Raw genomic sequence first — 11774 nt, forward strand, 5'->3', positions numbered from 1 at the left:
TAGAAAGAACCCCCAGTGGTGTAGCCTTTTCAGCTGTGGATTCTGCCACGATCCACTACCAAAATCTTAGCAAGTTGTCCCCAGACAAATATTCTCATTTCAAAGAATCCTGTCCAGCCCTGTGGGACTAATAGACATTTAACAGACTTGTTTTTTTAGGTCTTCTTCACCTGAATAACTAATTCCTGGCCTGTGAAACTAGTCAAACAGTCAATCTGCTTCTCGTATCTTGATTTCGGTTGTGCCCCAGTAACAGCAAACAAAGTGAAACATCAGACGCAGTCTGTCAGACTTTGTCAAGGAATAAATTTCATGTGTTTTGTGTTTCTCTGGGAATCAATAATGTCTAATGCTTGTTTTGATATCATTCCATCCTGCTGTGATTGTTCACTTTGTTTCCAGGATCAGGCCTTTTGTTGGAGATTCGGTCCAGTCTTCAGCCCCCTCTAATTGAGGCTCATATTAAAGGTAATCTACTCCTCTCATGACTCTGGTCAGCAGTTCCTCCAGTCCTGTGACTCTCAGGTTTCTCATTTGTTCTCATTGTGTCTTTCAGATCTGTATGAAACACACAGAGGTGGGCTGTCTAAATCCACTAGAGCTCTGAATGATCGGACTTCTCCTGTAGGTTCACACACCAGAGCTGTGTGCTTGGAGGCTCTATACACAGAGGTGATGGTCATAAATAAGCACAACAGGGCTTATAATGAGACTCACCATGAATTTCTGAAGATTGGAAGGACTCATGCAAAGCTGTTGGAGGAGCACACAAAAATGATATGTGAGCAAATCTGGGCTGGGCAGCTTTTCAGAAGGAGTCCTGGAAGTAAGATTATCCCCAAAATTGTGGTGGTCAGTGGAGTGGCTGGAATAGGAAAGACCACCATGGTTCAGAAGATCATGTTTGACTGGGCTACAGGCACTCATTACCAGAGGTTTGCATTTGTGTTCCAGTTTAAATTCAGGGAGCTCAACCTCCTGGGCAATGAGAAGGAGCCACAGATGTCTCTGACCAGGATGATTGTGAGGCACTATAAATATCTCAATGATCTGAGATTGGGAGAAATCCTGAAGAAACCGGAATCTCTGCTCTTTATATTCGATGGCTTGGATGAATACAAACAAAAACTGGATTTCACACAAAGGCGGCTGTGTTCAAACTTTGATGACTACTTTCCTGTCCACATCCTTGTCTCCAGCCTAGTTAAAGGGACTTTACTGAAAGGCTGTTCAGTTTTGATCACAACTCGACCGACAGCCCTGGAGTCCCTTGACCTGGAGAGAGTTGATCAATTTGCAGAAATCCTGGGGTTCTTACCTGAACAAAGGCTGATGTACTTCAGAAAGTTCTTTGGTGACAATGATTTGGCCACTGAGGTTTTTCAGTTTGTGCAGAAGAATGACATCCTCTACACCATGTGCTTCAACCCCTCTTTTTGCTGGATTATCTGCTCTGTGCTCAAGAACCACTTTATGACACCTGCAGAAGAGCGAGGAACTGCCCCCAGAACTGTCACTGAGCTGTTTGTGATGTTCCTTCACAACATCCTAACGAAGCACAGACAAGAAGTCGAGGACCAGCAGGGAATTCTGGTCAAACTGGGAAAGATGGCTTATTATGGGATCACCAACAGGATTCTGGTGTTTTATGACAGGTCTGAGATGTACACCTTTGGGCTACAGCCAATCCTGTCCTCCTCATCTTTACCTGAGTTCCTCAAAGAAATCCTGCAAAGGGAAAGCATTCTTGAGTCCACAATGTACACATTCTTCCACCTCACCCTGCAGGAGTTCATGGCTGCCTGCTCCTTCTTCTTTGACCCATCAGCAGATGTTGAGGAGCTGCTGGTGAAGATGGACTCTTGTGAAAATGGGCGGTTTGAGATTTTCATTCATTTCTTGGCCGGATTGACAAAGCCATCTGTGTTTAAAACAATGGAGGACATTATAGGAGAGGTTGAGAGTAACACAGCTGTGCCGTTCCTGAAATGGGTGAAGCAGAAAGCTGAACAGGCTCTAAGAATTGGAGATAAGAGTGAAGTTCTGCGAGTGTGTCAGTGGCTTTATGAGTCTCAGAATCAGAAGATAATCAAAGGCACCTTTGGAAAGGGGTTAAACATGGACTTTACGAAAATAACATTGTGTCCTCTTGACTGTGCTGTGCTGGGCTCTGTCATCAGCTTCTGTGGAGAACTTCAGAATCTTGACTTGTCCAACACATATCTCACCCCAGAATCCACCTGGAGACTGACACCTGGTCTTAGTTGTAGTAGAAATGTTGTGTGAGTAATCACGTATTCTTTAATTTTTTTAACATTCTGTAAACAGAGGTGGGTTTCAGTAGATTAATTCAGTCCACTGTGTTCTGCCCTTACACCCCAGAAAATGATGTCACTAATGTGATAAATTACATGGATGTCATGCACCAAAAAACATCGAGATAATCTCTTACTGTACTTGGTATTGATGAGGGTGTATGTGAGATCCCTTAAATACTTCAGTGAGTTAGGGGTTTCTTTGTCTTATTAGATGGTGTGAAGGAGCAGCCAACAACCATACAGAAGATACCACCTTTTGAATTATGTACCGTAGGTAAAAAAAAGCCCCATCTATGATTTTAGGTGACGTTCACCTGTGCTCATAGTTCAGCATAACACTCTATGCTGTGAGGATTCATATTTTCATAAATTGTCATGCTATTGATATAGTAGGTGTTTGAGGTTTGCGTTTTTCTTCATGCGTCTTTGAGTTTTCTCTTGCTGCTCCAATTTCTCCCACATTCCAAAAAATGTGGTTTGATTAATTGGTGTTATGTTTTTGCCAGGGTACCTTCCCTGGCTGGTATTTAAAGTCCAGTTTTCATGTTTGATTCCTCTACTTATGTTAATATTTTTACTTTTGATATTTGCATTATTGTGTGTTTTTTAAATAGTTTTGTGTATTATATAATTTTTATGTGTCTGTGCTTGTTCTATTATGTTCCCTGCCTTTTGTGGGTGGTTCCCCAGCAGGCGGGGCCACTTGTCCATGTCTGTCAAGGGACTGCCTCCTCAACCCTATACAGCCTGAAGGATCACACAGTCGCCTGCTGTGCATTGTATGCGCTAGGCATTGGCAAGTTCTGGTGATTACTGCTTTGTTTATTGTTGATTCTCTGGATTTTTTGACCTCTTCCTCTGTCTCTCGACCTCTCTTTGGATTTGTGTTTTTCAGACTTGACTATTTTTGTGAAGACAACTCCTTTTGAGCCTTTTGTGCTTTTCGGATCTTCTTGTGCATCAGAGATTTTTTGTGATAAATACATTTTTCATTTAATAAAGATTCCTTGTTTGCTCTTCTTGGTTTACACGTTGAAAGGTTGATGGACCCTTCCTTTCGGGGTGATTTTTGCATCAGTTTTTGGGATTTAATAGTGCATTGGCTCGTTACTCATTTTGAGGGCCTGTTCCCCAGCTACCACAGAGGCCTCCTTTTGGGGTTTTGCTTAGAGGAACCCCCACTTTCACGACACTTGACAGAGATAAATCAACCCAGTTTGAGGGATTGTACCCTGTGATGAACAGACATACTGCCTAGAACTGGCTCTTCTTGTCTCTTTCCAGTTTATTTGTTTTAATTCTTTCCTTTGTTAATGCTCTTTACAGCAGTGTTATATCTTAGAAACAATGTCAACTCTGGCTTCAGTGTATTCTCCTTTCTTTGGTTATTTTTGCTGTTTCTTAAGTATTATTTTGCATAACAACTATGGCTGTGCTTTTGGTTTGTTTATATTTTATGTATTGTCTAGTCACATTACCTGCTGATGACAGGTAGCAGAGTACATTTTAAAAATGTTTGATATCTCTTGCTGTACATGTTCTAGAGGGCCACATTGTATGGACAGATGGAAATTGAACCAATATAACAGAACAATGGAGGGAGGCTGTCTCAAAAATATATGCCTCCCTATACCACTACACAGAAGCATCCAGAAGCATCCCTGGGCTCTGGGACCCATTTCAATAATGATAAGGAATCATGGGACTTGTAGTACCATGAGGCAACCCTGCTGGGGTCCATTGGTGTCACCAGAGGGTGCTACAGGGAGATATGCCCCCTGCATTAGGGAACTTCTAATTGACCTGGAAGTACTTCCATCGGGCTCTGGGCTGGCACCAGAAGTACTGCCTGGTCCAAGATAACTCCTTTTAAGTTGGAGTCCAGAGATAGAGGGCAACATTTGCGAGAGGAAGAGGAGTTTGAGGAAGAAAAGAGAAGACAGGAAAATTGTTGTGAAAATTATTAGGGAAAATAAATAACCTTTATCTGAACCTGTGACTGCGTGTTTGTCAGTTGTATCTGGGGTTTGGGGTTCTATGGCACTTCTTGTCTTCCACAATGTCTTTTAGTGCCCTTTTCTCTGTCTTCTTGTGTGTCTGAAGCAAGGTTATTATAGTTAACGAAAACTAAAATCAAAACTGAAACTATTATTAAAAAAACGTTTTCATAAACTGAAATAAAATAATTAACAAAACCGAAATGAAAAACTAAAACTAAATAAAACTATTAAAGTAGCTGGAAAGACTAACTGAAATAAAATAATAATTTACTAAAATATTTTATGTTTTCGTTTTTGAATGAATATTCTTGGCGTTAGTCTTTAACCTTTGTAAGTTTAACTCTAAAACAGAATTTGTGGTGACAGAGCAAGCTGAATACGGGTGTGTAAAACATGTGAAATAGAAAGCGATTTACGTGCCGCCTTTCTTTGCGCTTGTTGTATATTAAGACGTAATTCAAACGGCTGAAATCAGAATGTGCTGGTCAACAAAACCTTTACCATATGGACAGAAAAATCACGAGTGAGTAACATTTCAGTTTATTTCTCACGTGACTGCTTTTTGTCGACAGTAATTCACCTGCCAATTCGCACAGGAGAAATCGTGTTTACTTTCTCATATACGAGGTATAGAGAAAGTATAATAGTCATGAAAACATTCAACCTCGATATTTTGATGAATCTTGACGTTATAGACCTACCAAAAATACAGTTTTTTGAAATGGTATGTGTGTGCAAGTGTGTCTCTGTGTATATAAACACGATAACTCAAAAGCGCAACTAGATAGACAGCATGTGGTTGTTACACTACAATTGTAAATGTGTATTTGGGTCAAATACATCACCCAGAAGTGGTACTTTACCTGAGCACATTTTTTTTTTTATTCATGCAGCTGCAGAATCCGATTTATTCAACTTTACTTTTATAATAATTGTTCAATATATTATCAATTTGATTTGATTTGTTGTTGATGGTTCCTTAACGTACATAATATAAAAATATAATAATTGTCTTGTTGTTTACACCTCAAATATTCATCCCCATATCCAAGTATACAAGATAGTGTACGGGAGACCACTCCTGGTTTTTGAAAATAAAACGGCACTGATTGAGACACTGACTAGGTCATCCATCATACAAGATCAGCGTATTGTTGCTGACCAATCCCTTTTGCTTTAAAAACGTTGTTTAACAGTGAAGCGACACAAACAAAGGTAGGTAGGCGAAGAGAGTCTGCCAAGTGATGAAAAACTAAACACACAATGGGTTTTTTGTATTTATTCTATGTTTATTCATTTATCTTTTTTAGTACATATTCTCAACTCAAAATACCTGATATTGTGAAAGTATTCCATTAGCAGAATTACATTTTAAAACATTTGTCTCCCTCTTTTCATGTTTCTCTCTCTTTCTCTCTGTCAATATAGATAGTTGAAATATCATATTCTTTTTGTTCTTAACATCAACCTCATTGCATACCGGAGATTTTTCCTGCCTTACATCCAAACCTGCTGTGGTGGGCTCCAGGTTTCCTGCAATCCTGCTCTGGATAAACAGGTTTAGATAATGTATATACGAGGTGTGGCAGAAAAGTAATGAGACTGATTTTTTATTTACCAAAGTTTTATTTTTTTCAAACATCAATGTTATCCCCTTCAAAGTAGTTCCCTTGGGCAGCTACACACCGATGGAGACGTTGTTCCCACTGTTGGTAGCAGCGCTGGAAGTCTTCAACCGGTATGGTCTTCAGCATGTCCGTTACACTCTTTTGGATGTTTTCTAAAGTCCCGAAATGACGTCCTTTGAGGACATTTTTCAGTTTAGGAAAAAGGAAAAAGTCACACGGACTGAGGTCAGGTGAATAAGGGGGCTGGGGAACCACAGGAATGCCTTTTGAGGTCAAAAATTCTGTTATGGGGAGGGCAGTTTTTTGGCACCATTTTGGCACAGACCTTTCGCATGTGCAAATGTTCAGTCAAAATTTGATGAACGGTAAATCTGTTTAAATTTAACTGTTCACTCAACATTCTTAATGTTAAACGACGGTCTGATCTCACAAGAGTGTTCACACGTTCGATGTTTTCATTGGTTTTCGAAGTTGAAGTCCTCCCGGCCTGAACGGTGTTCATCTTCAACGTGTTTTCTACCTTCCAAAAATGATTTGTGCCAGTGAAAAACTTGAGCTTGGGATAAAGAATGTTCCCCATAGGCCTGTTTTAACTTTTCAAACGTCACACTTGCCGTTTAATGCCACAACGTTGCTCCAAATTCCGCTGTTCCATTTTGCGTGACGCACAACCAAAAACACAACTTCGCTAATAGCAGTCACAAAAATCACGTAGTTAACGGAAGGAGTTGAAACTCGCACTGAGCTATGGGAGGGTACTGATACACGTGCTCTATCAAGGACAACAGCGCAGCGCGTTAGATCGCTTGCAGTGTTGCCAGTCTCATTACTTTTCTGCCACACCTCGTATTGTTCTTACTCTCAGATGCTATCTGTCGTTTTATGCCTATCCGTACTCCTGTTACCTGCTGTTGCTCTGCTCATTATGGGTTTGCTGTCCTTTATGTTGGGCTATTCAAGTCTCACTGCCCCTAACCTTCACACTACATGTTTGCTGTTCTTTGATTCCCTCAATACTGCTATGTGGGGTCTGCACACTGATTCAAGTCTAAGAGTCCTGTTCTTCCTAAGCCCCCGTGATTTTCATGAGAAAATATTTTAAAATTTATAAAATTGTTCATATTCACTATCTAGTTTTGATTGTTTGTGCTTGTTTTTATAAAAAAAAATCAAAACCAAATAGTAAACCAAGTAGTGCAGTAAGCTTCCACTAACATTAAACTCGTATCCAAATCCCTTAAGTGTACAGTTCTGCCTGATTGTGACACAAAACTAAACTCCGTAGGAGCTCCATGCCATAATTACTAAAACTAAAACTGAAACTATTATAAATAAAAATAAAATAGAAATGTCTTTGTGAAATAAAAAGTAAACTAAAACTGAAAATACATGATGAAGGAAAACTAAAACTAAACTGAATTTCCAAGTAAGGTCAGAAAAAATATAGAAATAAAAACTAATATAAAAAGGCAAAACTATAATAACCTTGGTCTGAAGCTCTCTTGACAGATGCTCCCTCTGTCGAGCGCATTCCCATAAAGTTGTCTTCTTAGACTGTTATTTTGAGGTGCCTTGCTCACCACTGTCAGTTTTTAATAATTCCTGTCTATGAAGGTGACTCTGCACTTCCTTTTTTGATCGTATCACCAAATCCAAACTGACCAATCAGATTACTCTGAGGGACAGTACACACATACACATACACACACAGACCTTATCATTTCATTCTAAACTACCTGTGTACGCACATGCTGTAAAAAGCCCAGGCTCCTAGAAACTATTGAAATTGAAAAAAAAAAAAATTGAAATGCGTTTTGCGTTTTGCGGATTGCTCACCCACCTTGTCTATCAGCGGCTAAGCAAGTTTCTCTGTCCTCTGAGGTTTCTTTTGCTGATGTGCTTCCCTCACTTGTGTATTAGCGACTAAGCGAGTTAGTCTTTCCTCTGCAGTTTTACTTTGGCGATGGAGTCGCTTTCTTGTAGCTTCATGCTGTAGCCTCGTCCTTCTTTCTTCTTCCGACTCGTTAACTTGGGGCCGCCTTGCCATCTCTTTGAACTTCATGCTGTAGCCTCACACTCCCGGGCCAGACAGACAGAGACACACACTTCCACGGGTAGACATTTATATATATAAGATTAGATTATTGTTTAGATTCTTCTCTATTTTATTTACTTTTTATGAGTTTATATTCTTATGTGCCCTGTCCCCTTTATGTGGAACTTCAGTGGGTGAGCCTCCTTAATGCTGAAGCAGTCTTTAAACTGAGCTGAGCACAACAGATCCTCAGAGTGGCATTGAGGTTTGATAATTGAAGACCATTCTAAGTACTGGTTGGATTTCCCGGATATTTTGATCTATTGGTTTTGTTTTGCTGAATTTGAATTATTAAAATGTGGACTTGTTTTAACCATTCCAGGTTGCCTTTAAGGCAAACACTTTTTTTTTCATTTTTGTTTATTCCTGTTTTGAAAAATATTTTTGTAGTAAGACTTTTAATTATATCATTCAGAGCCGGAGCTCCTACAGTTCCTCTCCCTCTACTCAAGTCTTTACATATTTTTGGAAGATGATTAAGGATTCTTTTTTACTGAACATTCTTATTTTTGGTATAGTATAGTCTACTGAGAGTTTAGCAGAGAAGCCCAAAATTTAATTCTAGGCCTCAGTTAAAGCCTTGGACTAGAGTTTTGGAAGCAAGGCCTCATCTTTTATTTAAGCTTAGGATCCTATATGTATATGCTGATACCTGGTTGGTTAGTGTGGAACCTAGAAGAAGAAGGTGAAAAGGCAAACTGACTGTCTGAGTTTACATAACAAGAAGAATTTGGCATTAAAAGAGTTAAATATTTACTGAGTCAGAATTTCAGATTTCTGTAACGGAGGCTTTTATAACCCAAACATTTAAACAGTACAGTACACAATCCTTGATTGTAACAGTAATTGGAATAAAGTTCGCCTTTTCTAGAGCACTTTCAATTTAAGTATTTATAGCTAGTCATAAGGATATGTAAAGATCTTTTTAAATGAAATTTTTGCAACATGTTAGAGATAAGTTAAAATATGTTAATAAATTGTCAACTCTTCATCTTTCTCTTTGTTAAAATGAATATATTTTCAAAACTCATATTTCTTTTCCTGCATGTTCATATTTTTTTTCCAAAAACCTCAAATCAATTGAAAGCTCTTTCATATGGTCCACAAAAAAAGGCCACATATTAACAGGATGACACTCTGTAGATCATAGCATGGCATTACGTGACTTCCAACCGTATTACTGGGTTGCAGAGTTTCATAATTTATGACAATGGGAATAAGTAAAAGCTATTTATAATGCAGCTGCTTGAATACCTCTTAATTTTCCTTGCCTGAACTTGTACTCGAAAAGGAGTTAGGCCCCAAAATTGACTTCAGACCTGTACTCCTACACAGGTCTAAACACAGGGTAGGCCCTGCCATCACAAAACAGCCTGGTTCTAAATTGAAGAAGCAGGATTCATGGCCTACACAGTCCCAACAGCAAAAGGGGAAAGCGTGTCAATTTATAAACCCAGAAAGGAAGAAACAAACCATGAAACCTCTTGGCAGCAATAACCCAATTAATGTTTCTTAATAAGTAAAAAGTTTATTTTCAAAAACACTTCAAAAACAAAACCAGAATGAAACATATTTAGAAAATTGGCTACAAGACGTAAACCAAAAGGCTAACAAAACCAAGTTCACAATGTAACAATCAAGAAACAAAAGCAAACACTTCAAAATAAACAAAAGATAACAAAAAAAATAAAAACTTCCAAAAATCAGAAAGGGAATTCAAAGATGGGGGAGCCACTCAGCTATGAACAAGAGTCAACACCTCCGTACTGGATATGCAGCTTTTGTAGGCTTATGCAGCCCAACAGACAGTCCCCCAGTTACAGTGTTGGTGGCCCTACCCCCTTAAGCTGAACATAAAAAAATCAGGGGGCATAACACAAATAACTAAAAAATACATAATTAGCATAATGCAGAAATAAAAGAAGGAAAATAAGCAAAACAATACTCACCGAAAAAGAATAAAATAAAAACAAAAGAATACACAAACAAAACAAAATCATTTTTAATAGATAATAAATGGAATGCATGGAAAGGTGGCGTAATATGTTGTGTATTGGTGGGATTTTAGCCCTGAAGAACGTTCTTTATCATAAACCTGGAGTCATGTGTGCAGTTTTGGTCTCCAGGCTACAAAAAGGACATAGCAGCGCTAGAAAAGGTCCAGAGAAGAGCGACTAGGCTGATTCCAGGGCTACAGGGGTTGAATTATGAGGAAAGATTAAAAGAGCTGAGCCTTTACAGTTTAAACAAAAGAGGAATAAGAGGAGACATGATTGAAGTGTTTAAAATTATGAAGGGAATTAATACAGTGGATCGAGACTGTGACTTTAAAATGAGTTCATCAAGATCACATGGACACAGTTGGAAACTTATATGAAGGGTAAATTTCACACAAACATTAGGAAGTTTTTCTTTACACAAAGAATGATAGACACTTGGAATAAGCTACCAAGTAGTGTGGTAGACAATAAGACGTTAGGGACTTTCAAAACTCAACTTGATGTTTTCTTGGAGGAAACAAGTGGATAGGACTGGCGAGCTTTGTTGGGCTGAATGGCCTGTTCTCATCTAGATTGTTCTAATGTTCTAACCAAAATCATTGTGTTATATTCATTTTACGGTATTATCAGAATCCTAAGAGGCACAACAGGAGACCATGCTCTAGAAGGGAAATCTGTTATGATTTGGCACACTTTTTTATAAATATTTTTGTGCTGGAGATATATTTTTCTTTAGTGGTGAGTTGCCTTTTCTGGGTTTGGAATCATAGAGAATCCTAATCTTTCATTATTACTTTCGTTGTTTAAAAGTCTGGAATAATTTTAATCTTGATTAACAGAATGTTTTGCTGTATGTTTTCCTTGATACCATATTGTTGTATTGTGGGCACTGCCATTTTGGGACACTCATCAATAGCAAAGATCGATTCAGGCCCATGTAAAGAAGTCCTAGTTACTTTGTATCTGTCTGTCTTTAATCACCAGGCCTTCACTTCTCTTTCCTCTTTTCTGTATAGGCTGAACTCCTGTCACTTCACCTCTGGATGTTGTGGCGCCCTCTCCTTGGTGCTCTCCACTAAACACTCTCGTCTGATTCATTTGGAGCTGTCAGACAATAACCTGGAGGACTCAGGAGTGCATCTGCTATGTGAGGGGTTGAGGAACGCAAACTGTAAATTAGAGACACTGGAGTGAGTGGAAACTGTTTTGTATCAGATCTAATGTAATAAGGGCAGGGAAAACACACTAGTCTATATGACACTCAACAAATAACCTAATCTGCTTTTATTTGGGATTTTAGGGAAAGACATAGTACCTGTGAGAAAACCCACTAAGTCTGAGGAGGAGCTTAAAACTTTGGTTAAAACTGCTGTCATAACGTCTGGGAGGGATGTAAAAAGTCCAAAAGCAAATAAAAATATACCGCTAAATATCAAATCTGGGTTGATTAGTTTTCTTGTACCATACAGAGGGCAAGATGTGTGAGTTCTGTTTCCTTTTTTGTTTTGTTTATGGGACTAAACATCTTAAGGAGATTGTTTTGTTTCCAGTTATTCAGTGTTATTCCAGGATTTCTTGTCTGTTAGTTGATCAGAATGGAAACATCTTCTTGGAAAAATTGAATGAGGAGGCCAAGGCCCAGCATTAAAAACAGGGAAAAGGTTGCAACCAGGAAGACAGAGATCAGGTTAACAAGCTCAGTATGTCAAAATGAAATTAAAATTCAATAACTG

At 38.7% G+C, this 11774-nt stretch overlaps 1 protein-coding gene across 2 annotated transcripts in view; it reads left to right on the forward strand.

Moving 5' to 3' along the window:
• The first annotated feature begins 587 nt into the window (after positions 1-587).
• Positions 588-11774, forward strand: part of LOC120533166 (NACHT, LRR and PYD domains-containing protein 12-like) — a 33770-nt gene continuing 22583 nt past the window's right edge. For both annotated transcript variants that reach the window (XM_039759879.1, XM_039759880.1), the window contains exons 1-2: positions 588-2282; positions 11058-11231. In XM_039759879.1, the coding sequence (XP_039615813.1) occupies positions 676-2282; positions 11058-11231 (1781 nt within the window). In that variant the 5' untranslated portion in view covers positions 588-675. The remainder of the gene's footprint in view (positions 2283-11057; positions 11232-11774) is intronic.

Source organism: Polypterus senegalus, chromosome 8, assembly GCF_016835505.1.
Source record: "Polypterus senegalus isolate Bchr_013 chromosome 8, ASM1683550v1, whole genome shotgun sequence".
NCBI lineage: Eukaryota > Metazoa > Chordata > Cladistia > Polypteriformes > Polypteridae > Polypterus > Polypterus senegalus.